Here is a 16832-nt window from a genome sequence, read left to right on the forward strand (position 1 = left end):
TGAATGTTTGCCTGTGTCTGTATATATGCTGTACACACACACACATATATGATGCGCGCAGATCAAAGTAAGGTGGCCTTTTGCAGTTGACAGATCGTGATTTTGTTGATGTTTATTGTTTCCAAATGCCGGCAGAGATCTTTTGGCACAGAACGCCAATGACCATTGGGACACCCTGTAATAATAATAATAATAATAATAATAATTATTATTATTATTATTATTATTATTATTATTATTATATAAGAATGGAACATAGACTCAGCCAGAGTTGCTACAGGCAGCCTTCTTGGTGATTAGGGAATGAGATCATGAAAAATTCTCAACTTCTTACAAAACATACACAGCTTTCAAGTTGAGAGACAGTCTGCTGGTTTTATTTTCAGAAGGAAGGAAAAACAGAGGACACATAAACATTTCTTCTTCCCAGATGATCACAAAACCTGTCTAGCAACCAAGGAGTTTCCCTGCTGAGTTCGCTGGGGTAAGTGAGCAGAGGATCGTATTGCTACCATACGTAGACATTTGAAATACCACAGTATGGATGATGCTGACTTAATGGTATGTCTTTAATGATACATCTCAATGCTTGAGGGGGAATACAGGCAGACAGCGTGGCATAATGGTTTGCGTGTTGGACTAGGTCATTGGGAAACCAGGGTTCAAATTCCTTGTTTGGCCGTGGAAACTTACTGGGTAACCTTGGGCGACTCAGACTCTCAGAAGAAATTGTTGGGTGAGTGGGCTTATGAACAAAAGACCCTTCTCATAAATGTACAGCAGAGTAACTTATTAGCAGTAGCGTGACCTCACACCAGTAGTCCAAAGTGATAAAAAGAACAAAAACACAGACCAATGCTATCTCTTCCATAGGAGGCTTTTCTTTACAGCAAAAATAATATGGTTGCACTGTTTACAAGGACAAGGTTTCAATAACACAAATAAAGTTATTTATATATTGTTGAAGGCTTTCATGGCTGGAATCACTGGGTTGTTGTGGGTTTTTTTCGGGCTATATGGCCAGAGGTAGTGACCTCACTACCTCTGAGGATGCTTACCATAGATGCAGGCGAAATGTCAGGAGAGAATGCCTCTAGAACAAAGTTATTTATACTTCCTTTTTTGCTTCTTTCTCATGAAGATAAACAGATTTGCTCTCACAGAGCATCTTTTCACACCAAACTTACACAGGAGCTTCATACAGTAGCTTTATACACAGCAGCCTTCACACTGGCGCTTCACTCATGAGCTTTACACACAAAGCCTTCAACCTGGGGCTTCCTCTCACTGAAGCTTCTCACACGAGGCCTACTCATACTGAGGCCTACTAACACTGAGGCCTATCTCATATTGAGGACCCTCTCAGACTGACATCTCTCACATACTGAGGCAAACTAACACTGAGGCCTACACATATTGAGGCCTACTAACACTGAGGCCTATCTCACACTGAGGACTCCCTCAGACTGAGGGCTCCCTCAGACTGACATCTCTCACATACTGAGGTGAACTGAGGCCTTTTCATACTGAGGCCTCTCTCACTCTGAGGCCTATCTCACACTGAGGGCTCTCTCAGACACGTCTCTCACATACTGAGGTGAACTGAGGCCTTCTCATCCAGAGGCCTCTCTCACTCAGGCCTCACACTGAGGGCTCTCTCAGACTGACGTCTCTCACATACTCAGGTGAACTGAGGCCTTCTCATTCTGAGGCCTCTCTCACTCTGAGGCCTATCTCACAGAGGGCTCTCTCAGACAGACATCTCTCACATACTGAGGTGAACTAAGGCCTTCTCATTCTGAGGCCTCTCTCACTCTGAGGCCTATCTCACAGAGGGCTCTCTCTGACATCTCTCACATACTGAGGTGAACTGAGTCCTTCTCATCCTGAGGCCTCTCTCACTCTGAGGCCTCTCTCACTCTGAGGCCTCTCTCACACTGAGGGTTCTCTCAGACTGATGTCTCTCACATACTGAGGTGAACTGAGGCCTTCTCATCCTGAGGCCTCTCTCACTCTGAGGTCTATCTCACACTGAGGGCTCTCTCAGACTGACGTCTCTCACATACTGAGGCCTTCTCATCCTGAGGCCTCTCTCAGACTGACGTCTCTCACATACTGAGGCCTTCTCATCCTGAGGCCTCACTCTGAGGCGAACTAAACCTCATACTGAGGCCTACTAACACTGAGGCGTTTTCCCCACAGACACCTCTCACAGACTAAGCTACAATCAAACCTGCTTATATTGCCGAGTCATTGCATCCATTTAACCCTTTCAGTGCTTCATTTTTGTAATAAAAATACCCAGTTAATTTTAAAAATTTCTGAGAGATTCTCTTCTGAGCATATCTTGCCAAGGAAACATTGTGAGAGATTTACTTTAGGGTTGACACAGGGTAGTAAACAACTTGAAGGCAAACAATTCGTAAAAACCCTACAAAAAGGCAATCCCTGGTACTGGAAGTTCCATGAAGATCCCACTTTTCTTATAGTTCTGTCCCCTATGAATCTGTGTCTTTAAAACAACAGTCCTGTAAAGGCCATGGCTGTCCAAAACCTTGGAAAGCACCCCCTGCACCCTTCCAGTGATAAACAATCAATTTGGCTTGTGGATCTCTGATACTTCTGGCCGTAGCAGCACTGCCTTTCCACACAGCCCTTCCCGCACACCGCCTGCGGGCACAATATAAACCTTGCCATCCGCTGCCCTTTTGGGGCTGAAGTCCGTCAGCTGGGCATTGCTCTCTTGCAGCAGAGTGTAGTTCCATAGCTGATATCGGCAGCTCTTGCCCTGCTTGGACAGCAAATAGGTCTCGGCCACCGAATCCAAAGGGAAGGATGACGTAGAAGGGCTGGCGTGGAAAAGTCCCGGGATCTCTTTGTCTTCCTGGCAAGGAGGGAGCTGGGAGCCACACTTCAGACCAAGCAAAGCTCCTGTGGAAACAACACGAGAGAGACAAGTACGCACGTTACCTAGAAGCAGCTGTCATTAGGAGTGTTTGGAAAATAATTGGAGAATGTGAGATTAGAGTCATAGAATTGAAGGGCCCCCCAAGAGCAATGTAGTCCAACCCCTGTTCTGCAGAAATATGCAGAATGTTTTAAATATAGTCACAGGATCACCCCTCTTTCTCTGCTGCTCATGATCAGATTCCTGCTCCTGAATAACCCTTTTTCCCCTTCTGGCACCCATACTACTGTTTGTAACGTTACTCACAGGCTCTACTACAACACCATGGTTACCGAAATCCATGGATGCTGTGACTGTGGCACAGCTGGCTGGGAGTCAGCTACATTAAGATCATTAATGACCAAAAGGTCATGAGTTTGAAGCCAGCCTGGATCGGAGTGAGCTTCCGACCAATTTGTGTAGCTTGCTGTCGACCTTTGCAGCCCGAAAGTTGCATCTGTCAAGTAGGAAATTTAGATAAAGCTTATGCATTCTTTAGATAAAGCTTATGCATTCTTTGCATGCTTGCTGGAGATTTTTATGGCATCATAAATAAATAAATAATTTATGATGCCATAAAAATCTCCAGCAAACATGCAAATAATGAAGAAGTACTCCATGAGTGTCACAAATGAACGATAAAGCAACAGCTCCCCTGGTGGTCAGAATATCCTCATGAAAAAGCTGGAATGTTAAATAGCCTCTGTGTGCCTGTCTATATATGTTGTGTGTCTATGGCATTGAATGTTTGCCATGTATATGTACATTGTAATCCGCCCAGAGTCCCCTGTGGGGTGAGAAGGGTGGAATATAAATACTGTAAATAAATAAATATATAATGCTCAAGTTCTATTACATACAATGGGGAAAATGTTGTCCCTAATGTAAAACGTGACATTATGTAATGTAAAATCCTGAACATGTCTAGTTCTGATCACATGGTCTGCAGCCCCTCCCACAACAAAGAGGTTAGGTAAAATTGCAAACCAATACATACATACAATACAGTAAGCAATTACACACATAACAAATAACTAGTGGAGGTTTGAGAAGGTGGCTATTTCCAACAGGCTGACTGTATCATCCTACTCTTGGGATTGTTGTAGAACAATAATGAAATTATATCCTTTTTTTCTCAACTGGCAGCATTCAGTCCTAACTGTTTCTTCTGACCAAGACTGTCCTTCCTAATTGGACTCCCCTTCACTGCACTCTATTTACTATACCAGCTACTCCTGCAGCTGCTGCTGCTGCTGCTGCTGCTACTACTACTACTACTATCCTGCTTTATCTCTCCTGAAGGAGAAATATACAAATATGCAAACATTAAAACATAATTAAATATAAACAGTACTAAGCTGCATCACAACAGGGTGTATGTGTAACACCCTGAAGTAATTATAGACAACAGAATGCTCATTTTGTAATATCTCTGAGCACATGTTTATGTGCTGATCAGTAGGTGGAAGGTGATCCACATCTAGTTTGATCCATTTGCAATGATGTTATGAAATTAAATGGGATGTTTTGCTCTCAAAATAAGGAGCACTTTGATTTTAAAAAAACTGCAAATAATTGTTTACAAATAGTTTTGTAAATACTTCACTTCAAATAAACAGAGAATGGTGCTTTATATATCTAAGTTGGAGACCCCGGTGGCCAGGCTTGTAGCCAGGATTTTGATTTTGGGGGGGGGGGGGGGGGGCTGAGTTAGATTCGTGGGGGGGGGGGGGGGCTCAGGATCTACCCTAGCAAACCTTTTGTATCATTATCCCAATACCCCCATGCATAGGGGATATATTGAGCACGGTGATCAGATTATATGAATAAACATAAGTTTAAATAATGTACCAGTAAGGCCTTCTCATGGACCACCCTGAGAATTGGGGGTGGGGGGGGCTGAAGCCCCTCAAGTCCCCGTCCCCCCAACTACGGGCCTGCCGGTGGTGCAATGGGTTAAACCCTTGTGCTGGCAGGATTGCTGACCGAAAAGTCGGCGGTTTGAATTTGGGGAGTGGGGGGAGCTCCCGTCTGTCAGCTCCAGCTTCCCATGCGAGGACATGAAAGAAACCTCCCACAAGGATGGTAAAATGGCTAAACTCTTGTGCTGGCAGGATTGCTGACCAAAAAGTCGGCAGTTTGAATTTGGGGAGCGGGGGGAGCTCCCGTCTGTCAGCTCCAGCTTCCCATGCGAGGACATGAAAGAAGCCTCCCACAAGGATGGTAAAACATCTAGGCATTCCCTGGGCAACATCCTTGCAGACGGCCAATCTCTCACACCAGCAGCGACTTGCAGTTTTTCAAGTTGCTACTGACATGAAAAAAAAACCTAAAAGTTTGAAGTTAAAGTCTTCTCCAACACAGGCCAAAACATGAAATGATTTTGCAGACTGCCCTTGGTAGACCTGGTCTAAGATTGTATATTATTGAGCACAGTGTAATGGTTTCACTGGTTGAGCTACTCTATGGTTTTCATCTCACCATCCCTAGGTTCAATGTTTTGCTGCAAGAAACCCCTTTCTCCATAGTTACTGAATAATCAATGAAGAGTTCATAACGAGAACCCTATGTCCATAAGCACAGACTGATGACATCACCCGCTGAAATCCACTGGGATGTTTGGGAGGTTTTATGAAGTCATCATTTCATACCTGGCTACGGGAACATAGCCAGATACTTCTCCAATCCTGCCTACTCTATACTAGCTATGGAGGGGAGGGTAGTGAGGCAAAAATGTAAGTCTGGAGTGGAGTTGGTCACTGCAGAAGGCGCAAGAACAACAACCTTTGCAATAAGTCAAAAAATCAATAATTCAGAGTGTGTGACATTGCAGAAATAATGTATTTTGCTGACCTTGGATAGCGATGAAGCCTCACCAAACTATTCCTCCTAGGATTGCAAAGCTCTAAGAAATGGCAGTTACAGTGGTATCAAACTGCATTAATTCTGAAGTATGGATGTAGCCTATGACACAGGCATACTATGGACTTAATATTTCCTTATGTGACTACCAGGATGCCAGCAGAGGCTTCTCAAGGGAGCTGTCCAAGGTCTCAGGTTTCAGTCTGGGAACTACTGCCCCCTTGTGGCTAATGTTTTGTGACCTGGAGGAATAATTTTATTTATGTTTATTTATAGCTTGAATCACTGGGCTGTTGTGAGTGTATGGCTGTATGGCTATGTTCCAGAAGCATTCTCTCCTGACGTTCTACCCACATCTATGGCAGGCATCCTCAGAGGTTGTGACATTTGTTGGAAACTAGGCAAGTGGCGTTTATATATCTGTGGAATAATGTCCAGCGTGGGAGAAAGAACTCTTGCCTGTTTGAGGCAAGTGTGAATGTTGGCATCTGATCACCTTGATTAACACTGAATAGCTTTGCAGCTTCAAAGCTTGGCTGCTTTGTTGGGGTTCCCTCAGGCAGGAAGCAATTAAAATGTCAGACTACACAGAGAAGCCATTGGAATCCACAAGTATGCAGACAATTTCAACAGAAAGGAGGAAACCATGAAAATGAACAAAATCTGGCTGCCAGTATTAAAATATTATTTTATTTATTTACGATATTTATTGCCCGTAAGTAAATAATGAGCAACACTAAAAAAACAGGGGAATTCCTGACATGAAACAATCAGGGCTAGCTAATCACCTCCCAACAAAAGATTCCCCCGCACAGGCTACAACCAGCCAGGCTTTGAAGCTGCAAGGCCATTCAATACTAATCGAGGTCATCAGTTGCAACATTCACACTTGCCTCAAACAGATAAGAGTTCTTTCTCCCACTCTGAACATTATTCCACAGATAAACACCATTTGCCTGGTTTCCAACAAATGTCACAACCTCTGAGGATGCCTGCCATAGATGTGAGTGAAATGTCAGGAGAGAATGCTTCTGGAACATGGCCATACAGTCCGGAAAACTCACAGCAACCCAATAATTTTATTTGTCTGTAATCTCATAGAAGCATTCAGTTGAAACGTACTTGAGAGCCATCTAGTACAATTGGCCCTTCATATCCATAGTTCTACACCAATGGTTTCAGCCAACCACATTTTAAAAATATTTTTTTAAAATCCCAAAAAGCAATGATTGATTTTGCTGAACACCATGCTGATGCTACATATCCAGATGTAGCTTCTCACTATTTATCAGATACTCAGGCAATATCTGGATTCCTTTGAAGTGGTCAGGAATTCATAGAATAGCAGAATCATAGAGTTGGAAGAGACCTCGTGGGCCATCCAGTCCAACCCCCTGCCAAGGAGGAAAATCGTGTGTTATTGTATACTAGCCACGCCCTCAAACCACGCATTGCTGTGGCCGTCAGTGTATTTGTGTTTTGTGTGTGTATATATGTGTGTGTATATATATATATATATATATATATATATGTATATGTATATATGTATGTGTATATGTCCAGGGTGGAAGAAAGTGCTTTTGACTGCGTGAGGCAATTGTGACTGTTGCAATTGTCCACCTTGATTAGCATTAAATGGCCTTGCAGCTTCAAAGCCTGGCTGGTTGCTGCCTGTCTGGGGGAATCTTTTGTTGGGAGGTGATTAGCTGGCCCTGCTTGTTTCTTGTCAGGAATTACCCTGTTTTTTGTGTATATGTGTGGTATTGTGCGTTTTTTGGCTTTTTAAGTCTCTTCTGCTGTGGTTTTCAGTGTGTTTATGAGTGATGGTCACTCATTGGCCTGATAGGTGTATTGTGTCCAAATTCGGTGTCAATCCACCCAGTGGCTTTTGAGTTATGTTAATCCCACAAACGAACATTACATTTTTATTTATATAAACTAGCCATCCCCTGCCACGAGTTGCTGTGACTCAGTCTAGTGATCTGAAAAATAAAGTAATGAGAAAATGTTGGCTTCTAATCTATGTAATGTCTTTCTGTTTGTGGGTAAACAGTATTTCTTGTTGTTTCTTCGTCAGTGTTGATGTGGAGATTGCCTGGTTTGCCTACTCTGGAACATGTAACATATCATAGTCCTTCTTTAGGGGTCCCTTTCAAATCTATGATAATATATCTGTGTGTGTGAATCATATCTATATTTATGACTGGATGGCTCTTTGTCGGGAGGGCTCTGATTACATTTTCTTGCCCTGGTGAAGGGAGTTGGACTGGATGGCCTTAAATATTTTCTGTTGGTCATGGGGGTTCTGTGTGGGTAATTTGCCCCAATTCTGTCATTTGTGGGATTCAGAATGCTCTTTGATTGTAGTGAACTGTAAATCCCCGTAACTATAACTCCCAAATGTCAAGGTCTATTTCCCCCAAACTCCATCTGTGTTCATATTTGGGCATATGGAGTATCAGTGCAAAGTTTGGTCCAGATCCATCATTGTTTAAGTCCACAATGCTCTCTGAATGTAGGTGAACTACGACTCCGAAACACAAGGTCAATGCCCACCAAACCCTTCTAGTGCTTTCTGTTGTTTATGGGAGTCCTGTGTGCCACATTTGGTTCAATTCCATCGTTGGTGGAGTTTAGAATGCTCTTTGATTGTAGGTGAAATATAAATCCCAGCAACTACAACTCCCAAATCACAAAATCAACATTTTTTGAATGAAGGACATGCATTGGGTTGTTGTGTGTCTTGTGTCCAAATTTTGTGTCAATCCGCCCAGTGGCTTTTGAGTTCTGTTAATCCCACAAACGAACATTACATTTTTATTTATATAGATAATTCAAAAGGGACGTTGAGCCAAAGCCCAAGCAGATGATGAGGGCCGCCTGTACATCCTTTTGCCATATAGGAACACACAGCTAAAACACTGTTGAGAAATGGCTTCCAAACCTGTTGAAAGGCCTCTGGTGAAAGATAGCCCAGCACAGACTCACTGCTAGGGAACCGATGGAACGGCCAGGTATGGAGACATCTCCACTAGTCCTCTTTGAGGCTCATAGCCAAGAGCACAACATACCTGAAGCGATGGCCCAGTGAGCCTTGTAGCCACCCCGGAAGCAGGGTTCATGGTTGGAGTCTTCATCATAGCTGAGTCATATGTTAAGGCCTGTGCTAAGAGATTCTTGGTCAGGTGCAAATGGAAAGGGAGGAATTATAACCTTTAGCATATTACACCTCTTGGGAAAAGCTGTTCTTCCACATGCTGCATTAAATTGATCCTGTATGTCCAACAATGCCAAGGAGAGGAACCCTGGCTGATTCCAATGCCTCCAATGTGAAATGCATTTTAAGTAGGAACAACAAATATATTGCAGTGAAATAGGAACAATAAATTTATTGCACAAGACATTTCATCATCGCCGCTATGTGAATCATCAGGCAACTTAAGGCCCCTTCTACACTGCCATGTAAAATCCAGATTATCTTCTTTGAACTGGATTATAAGGCAGTGTAGACTCAGTTAATCCAATTCAAAGCAGGTGTGGATTATCTGTTTTGATAGTCTGGATTATATGGCAGTGTAGAAGGGGGCCTAGATTGATAGAACCTAAATATATTTCCATTTCAAAAAAAATTAATGTATTTAATGTATTTGTTGCTATAGTGGCATGCTTTTGTGTTATGTCCAACTAAGGCAAACCTATCATGGAGCTTCTAGGATCGAAAGAGTAGGACTTGCTCAAGGTTTCCATGGCCAAGCAGGGAATTGAACTTTGGTCTCTGGAGTTGTAATTTAATGTTCAAACCATTACGCTATGCTGGCCATCATGTAAGTGATAATCTTATATGTTTGCCCATGCCTGATAAATACCTATGCATCAGCATAGTGTCCATATAAATAATAATAATAATAATAATAATAATAATAATAATAGGGTTGCTGTGAGTTTTCCAGGCTGCGTGGCCATGTTCCAGAAGCATTCTCTCCTGACGTTTCACCCCCACCTATGGCAGGCATCCCCAGAGGTTGTGAGGTCTAACAACCTCTGAGGATGCCTGCCCTAGATGTGGGCAAACATCAGGAGAGAATGCTTCTGGAACATGGCCATGCAGCCCAGAAAATTCACAGCAACCCAGTGATTATGGCCGTGAAAGCCTTTGATAACACATATTGATAATACTTTATTTATCACTTGCTATATCTCCCCAAGAGGACTCAGGATGGTTTCCAACAAAAATAGCAAAGTGGCAAACATTCAATGCCAAAATGGACAAATCAAATCAAAACAATAAATACATAAGCACCGGGACTGTGGCTTACCTTGCTGGGTGTCAGCTGCATTAAGATCACTACTGACTGAAAGGTCATGAGTTTGAAGCCAGCCCGGGTCGGAGTGAGCTTCCGGCCAATTTTGTATAACTTGCTGTGGACCTTTGCAACCCGAAGGACAGTTGCATCTGTCAAGTAGGAAAATCAGGTATTACCTATGTGTGGGGAGACTAAGTTAACTAATTTACCAGGCCATTAAAAAAATCTCCAGCAAAAGGATGCAGGGAATGAGGAAGTACTTTGTCAGTGTCGCAGATGGACGGTGAAGTAACAGCTCCCCTGGTGGCCAGAAAAGTTGGAATGTTAAATAGCCTCTGTGTATATGCGTTTTGTGTCTATGGCATTGAATGTTTGCCATGTATAGGTACATTGTAATCCGCCCTGAGTCCCTGCGGGGTGAGAAGGGCGGAATATAAATACTGTAAATAAATAAATAAAATAAATATCTCAACATAAACTTATAAAACTGAAAAAAAACCCAAAGATTAAACATATATAAACATAATATGACATCATCTTAGAAGTTTTCATTTGAAGTTGGAGTCAATGTAAGTACATTTTTTACCAACTCTCACATTGAATCTACTCAGACTGAGAGCTTCTGACTCCATGACTCTGGTTCGACAGTCCTGCTTGGAAAGAGAAATCCAAACTTCTTTCTTTCTCAGCTTTTCCAAAACACAGGCAAATCACCTCCCCAATATCCTGTATTAGACCAGATTTCAAGGATACGGGATAAGCACAGGGAAGCCAGCACTCAAATGTCGAAGGATCCTGTTCCGGTTCTCTCCCTCCAACCCTCCCGACAGCAGCTCCGTTTGGCAAGGAAACACCTCCAGAGCCAATTTGGCCATGTCAGCAGCTGAATCAGGGACAGGACACAGGGAAAGGTGATGAAATAAATGCCCTACAATTTCCCATTTATTTCTAGGTGGTTTCAAGTGGTCAATTGAAACATTTTTACCTAGCTCCAACAGACAGGAGTCCTTTGTCGCACCCTGGTCATTCCACAGATATATAAACCCTTTTTCCTAGTTCCAACAGACCTCACTACCTCTGAGGATGCTTGCCATAGATGCAGGCGAAATGTCAGGAGAGAATGCCTCTAGAACATGGCCATATAGCCCGAAAAAACCTACAACAACCCAGTGATTCCGGCCATGAAAGCCTTCAACAATACATTGTACTGTGGTTGTTTTTATGATGCTAGCATCGTATGATGCTTTTGTTAGGCCGCCCTGAGTCCCCTTTCGGGGGGAGAAGGGTGGGGTATAAATATAGGAAATAAATAAATAAAAATAAATAGATGACCACCATCTGGGCATGTTTGCAGGGTGCATTATTATATTCTCTGCCCCTCCACAATTACAAACCTGAGAACATTTCCCCCTGAGCCGTGTAGCCTCTTTCCAAAGCCACCTGCACAATTCTCTCCAAAGAAACTGGTCTGGGCAGAGAAAGCAAGGCACCAGCCATCCATAGGGCGACCAGACCACACCTGGAGGAGGAAAGCGGAAACCAGAGAGCGGCACTGAAGGTGAGTAATTTTCAGAATTCAAAACTATTCCCCACATATTTCTAACTTTACATAAAGATGAAAATTCAATACTCACTGGGGACCCTCCTGGATCAAGGAAGGCACAGGATTGTTGAAAAGAAGCCACTTTAAATGCTCACTAAAGCTGGAAGATAAGGAGAGAGAGAGAAAACAACATTAGCGACACTTGGCTTCCTTCCCCTGCATAATTAATAAAGCTCTCATCTCCAAACTCTTAGGAGGAATGACTCAGGAAACTATCTCAGCTGCCTCTGGAGTGGTGAGAAAAGGCAGGTAGATGGAAATGGAAGACCCAAAGGGGAAAAAGAATACACTGCAAACCAAACACATTCTAGGGGAAGATAACACTTCTGTAATTAACATATATTATCTGACCCTCCTATAATCATAGAGTTGGAAGAGACATTGTGGGCCATCCAGTCCAACCCCCTGCCTAGAAGCAGGAATATTGCATTCAAAGCATCCCTGACAGATGGCCATCCAGCCTCTGTTTAAAAGCTTCCAAAGAAGGAGCCTCCACCACACTCCAGGGCAGAGAGTTCCACTCCTGAACAGCTCTCACAGTCAGAGAGTTCTTCCTAACCTCCTTTCTTGTAGTTTGAAGCCATTGTTCTGCGTTCTAGTCTCCAAGGCACCAGAAAACAAGCTTGCTGCCTCCTCCCTATGACGTCCTTTCACATACTTATACATGGCTATCATGTCTCCTCTCAGCCTTCTCTTCTTCAGGCTAAACATGCCCAGCTCTTTAAGCCGCTCCTCATAGGGCTTGTTCTCCAGACCCTTGATCATTTTATTTATGTATTTATGACATTTCTATGCCGCCCTTCTCACCCCAAAAGGGACTCAGAGCGGCTTACAAGATAAACATACATACATACAATATATTATATTTTTAGCATAGTGCAATATCAGTATTAAATATTACTATATTGTACTATACCATTATATTGTAATATTATTAGTAATTTTACATGTAATATGTTATATTATATTATTAGCACGGTACAATATCAGTATTAAATATTACTATATTGTACTGTACCATTATATTGTAATATTATTAGTAATATGACATGTAATATAAACATATAATTATAATATCATGTTATTATTAATAGTATTATATTGCATTACATTGTAATATTATTATTGTGGAAGTTGAAGTTCAAAACACCTGGAGGGTCAAAGTTTGTCCATGTCTGTTCTATCGTCTACGCAGATTCTGTATGTGTATATGTACAGAATATAACCTGTTTTAGCACAGCAGGTTAACCGCCACCTGTAGTAAATCTTGCCAACCAAAAGGTTGACAGTTCGAAGCTCAGGTCAGGGTGAGCCCCTGGCCTTTAGCCCAGCTTCTGCCTACCTAGCAATTTCGAAAACAGCAATGTGAGTAGAGAAATAGGTACTGCTCAAGCGGGAAGGTATGAAGGTACCCATAAAGAAACGCCAGAAAAGTGTGGCCAATTTGATCAAGGAGCATGTTTACAAACAAAGCTCTTTGGCAGATAAAGTTGAGCAATAGCACCCCCCTCCCCCTAAATGGCTGTAACTGAGCACAACCTCCAAGATGCCGGAGATGGCAAAGCTTATGAATACCTCTATGTATAGTTGTCTGTCTTGTCAGTGTATAACGGCATTGAATGTTTGCTGTATATGTGTTCTGTGATTAGCTCTTGAGTCCCCTTCAGGGTGAGAAGGGCCGAAATACTATAAATAAATAAATAAATGTGTGTATATCCACATCACTGAAATCATATACATTTCTATTATGATTTAGAAATATTAACCCGTCAGTTATCTTCAATCTTTTGAGTTTTAGAATTCAGAATATATTAATATATTATACTAAAAAATATGTTTTGCAAGCCTATATCTAGGAGGGACCATTTATTTATTTACTATATTTCTATACCACCATTCTCAGCCTAGGGGCAACTTATGGCGGTTTACAGGACGGCACAATTTGATGGCCCATCCCCTTCCCAGTTTAGTTGGGGACCCCTGATAAACTCCCACCTGGCTTTCCTATGCTTCAGGAGCTCCTGAATCCCATCATGGTCCCCAGGATCAGTTTGTTCCAAGGCTGCTTTCAGTAGCTGTGGCCCTTGCAGCCCAGGGGCAGGTGGCGGAGGAAGAGGGGGCGGAGGGGGCAGTATCGGAGGCGGCGGCGGGGCCGGTGCATTCTCCAAGGCTTCAGACATTTTTCTTCCTGGAGCATGGAGTGGCTCAGTAGCAAGTAATCAGACCCTGCAGAGGTCCAGGGGTCCTTTTGCTGCAGGGCCTTCCCAGGGGCGGCCCCAGAGATGACAAAGTCAAAGCTTAAATTTGGAGGCTGAAAATCAAAGGTCGAAGCCAGAGTTCCAATCTTGGGTCTGCAGGTTAAAGGTCGAAACCAGAGTTCAAGGCTCAAGGCATCAATCAAAGCCAGAGTTTGAGTTTGGAGGCTGCCAATCAAAGATCAAAACCAGAGTTCAAGACTCTAGGTGTCAGATCAAACCTGGAGTTCAAGTCCAGAGGCTGCCAATCAAAGGTCCAAACTAGAGTTCCAATCTTGGGGCTGCAGGTCAAAGATTGAAAGCAGAGTCCAAGGCTCAGGGTGTTAGATCAAAGCTACAGTTCAAGTCCAGAGGCTGTCAATCAAAGGTCAAAACTAGAGTTCCAATCTTGGGGTTGCAGATTAAAGGTCGAAACCAGAGTCCAAGACTCAAGGCGTCAGATCAAACCCTAAATTCAAGTCCGGGGGCTGCCAATCAAAGGTCAAAACCAGAGTTCAAGGCTCAGGGTGTCAGATCAAAGCTAGAGTTCAAATCTGGAGGCTACCAATCAAAGGTCAAAACTAGAGTTCCAATCTTGGGACTGCAGATCAATGATCGAAATCAGAGTTCAAGGCTTAGGGTGTCAGATCCAAGCTGGAGTTCAAGTCCAGAAGCTGCCAATCAAAGGTCGAAAGCAGAGTTCCAATCTTGAGACTGCAGGTTAAAGGTCGAAATCAGAGTTCAAGGCTCAAGGCATCAGATCAAAGCTAGAATTCAAGTCTGGAGGCTGCCAATCAAAGGTCAAAACCAGAGTTCAAGGCTCAAGGCGTCAGATCAAAGCTAGAGTTCAAGTTCAGAGGCTCCCAATCAAAGGTTAAAAACAGAGTTCCAATTTTGGGGGTGCAGGTTAAAGGTCGAAACCAAAGTTCAAGGCTCAAGGTGTCAGACCAAAACTAGAGTTCAAGTCTGGAGGCTGCCAATCAAAGGTTGAAACTAGAATTCAAAGGTCAAGGAGTCAGATCAAAGCTAGAGTTCAAGTCTGGAGGCTGCCAATCAAAGGTCGAAACCAGAGTCCCAATCTTGGGACTGCAGATCAATGATTGAAACTAGAGTTCACAGCTCAGGGTGTCAGATCCAAGCTAGAGTTCAAGTCCGAAGGCTGTCAATCAAAAGTCAAAACCAGACTTCAAAGCTCAAGGTGTCAGATCAAAGCTAGAGTTCAAGTCCGGAGGCTGCCAATCAAAGGTCAAAACCAGAGTTCCAATCTTGGGACTGCAGATCAATGATTGAAACTAGAGTTCACGGCTCAGGGTGTCAGATCCAAGCTAGAGTTCAAGTCCGAAGGCTGTCAATCAAAAGTCAAAACCAGACTTCAAAGCTCAAGGTGTCAGATCAAAGCTAGAGTTCAAGTCCGGAGGCTGCCAATCAAAGGTCAAAACCAGAGTTCCAATCTTGGGGCTGCAGATCAATGATTGAAACTAGAGTTCACGGCTCAGGGTGTCAGATCAAAGCTAGAGTTCAAGTCCGGAGGCTGCCAATCAAAGGTCGAAACCAGAGTCCCAATCTTGGGACTGCAGATCAATGATTGAAACTAGAGTTCACGGCTCAGGGTGTCAGATCCAAGCTAGAGTTCAAGTCCGAAGGCTGTCAATCAAAAGTCAAAACCAGACTTCAAAGCTCAAGGTGTCAGATCAAAGCTAGAGTTCAAGTCCGGAGGCTGCCAATCAAAGGTCAAAACCAGAGTTCCAAAACCAGGCTCAAGGCGTCAGATCAAAGCCAGAGTTTGAGTTTGGAGGCTGCCAATCAAAGGTCGAAACCAGAGTTCAAGAGTCTAGGTGTCAGATCAAAGATGGGGTTCAAGTCCAGAGGCTGCCAATCAAAGGTCGAAACCAAAGATCCAATGGTGGGGCTGCAGGTCAAAGGTCGAAACAGAGTCCAAGGCTCAGGGCATCAGATCAAAGCTAGAGTTCAAATCCGGAAGTTGTAAATCAAAAGTCAAAACTGGACTTCAAGGCTCAAGGCGTCAGATCAAAGCTAGAGTTCAAGTCCAGAGGCTTCCAATCAAAGATCAAAACCAGAGTTCCAATCTTGGGGGTGCAGGTTAAAGGTCGAAACCAGAGTTCAAGGCTCAAGGCATCAGATTAAAGCTAGAGTTCAAGTTTGGGGGCTGCCAATCAAAAGTCAAAATAGAGTTCTAATCATGGGGCTGCAGATTAAAGGTCAAAACCAGAGTTCAAGGCTCAAGGCGTCAGATCAAAGCTAGAGTTCAAGTCCGAAGGCTGTCAATCAAAAGTCAAAACCAGACTTCAAAGCTCAAGGTGTCAGATCAAAGCCAGAGTTCAAGTCTGGAGGCTGCCAATCAAAGGTCAAAATCTGAGTTCCAAACTTGGGGCTGCAGGGTACCAGTTGAAATCAGAGTTCAAGGCTTAAGGTGTCAGATCAAAGCTAGAGTTCAAGTCCGGAGGTTACAAATCAATGGTCAAAACCAGAGTTCTGGTCTCTGGCTGCAGGCCAGAGGTCAACATTAGATCTCAAGGCTCAAGAGTGCAGGTCAAAATCTTGGTGCTGCAGGTTTAATCCAAGGCTCAGGATTGAAGCCTCAAAACTTCAGGTCAAAGCTAGACTTCCAGTCTTGGTGTTGCAGGTCAAAGCTAGAATTCAAGCTTCCAGGTTAAAAGTCAAGGCTAGAACTCAAAACTCAAAGTTTGAGGTCTGGATGCTGCCAACCAAAGGTAAACAGACTTCCAGTCTTGGGACTGCTGCTCACTCCTCCATGCATTGCCTCTACTAGGCAAAGGTACCACTCCTCCTTTCTGCGCAGGCGCGTTATCTTCCAGAGCCGGCTTGACCAAATACAGGCTTGATTGGTACCCTTCTTCGGA

At 43.4% G+C, this 16832-nt stretch overlaps 1 protein-coding gene across 1 annotated transcript; it reads right to left on the minus strand.

Moving 5' to 3' along the window:
* Nucleotides 1–355: 355 nt before the first annotated feature.
* LOC137095258 (actin maturation protease-like) lies at nucleotides 356–16814 on the minus strand. The gene is made up of 6 exons (XM_067461713.1): nucleotides 13712–16814; nucleotides 11748–11816; nucleotides 11508–11632; nucleotides 10867–10996; nucleotides 8881–8951; nucleotides 356–2931 (listed from the first exon to the last, which is right to left on the minus strand). The coding sequence occupies exons 1-6, from the start codon at nucleotides 13894–13896 to the stop codon at nucleotides 2594–2596; spliced, it is 918 nt and encodes a 305-aa protein (XP_067317814.1). The 5' UTR covers nucleotides 13897–16814; the 3' UTR covers nucleotides 356–2593.
* Between the last annotated feature and the right edge of the window lie 18 nt (nucleotides 16815–16832).

This window comes from Anolis sagrei, chromosome Y, assembly GCF_037176765.1.
Source record: "Anolis sagrei isolate rAnoSag1 chromosome Y, rAnoSag1.mat, whole genome shotgun sequence".
In the NCBI taxonomy this organism is placed as follows: Eukaryota; Metazoa; Chordata; class Lepidosauria; order Squamata; family Dactyloidae; genus Anolis; species Anolis sagrei.

Bases quoted from the DNA above. Each gene is read 5' to 3' on its own strand.
- LOC137095258 (XM_067461713.1), bottom strand. From the start codon at position 13,896: ATGTCTGAAGCCTTGGAGAATGCACCGGCCCCGCCGCCGCCTCCGATA. The intron at 11,817-13,711 runs GTGGGAGTTTAT...CTTATCTTCCAG, and splicing joins CTGAAGCATAGGAAAGCCAG to CTTTAGTGAGCATTTAAAGT. The intron at 10,997-11,507 runs GTTTGTAATTGT...TCCCTGATTCAG, and splicing joins TCAGGGGGAAATGTTCTCAG to CTGCTGACATGGCCAAATTG.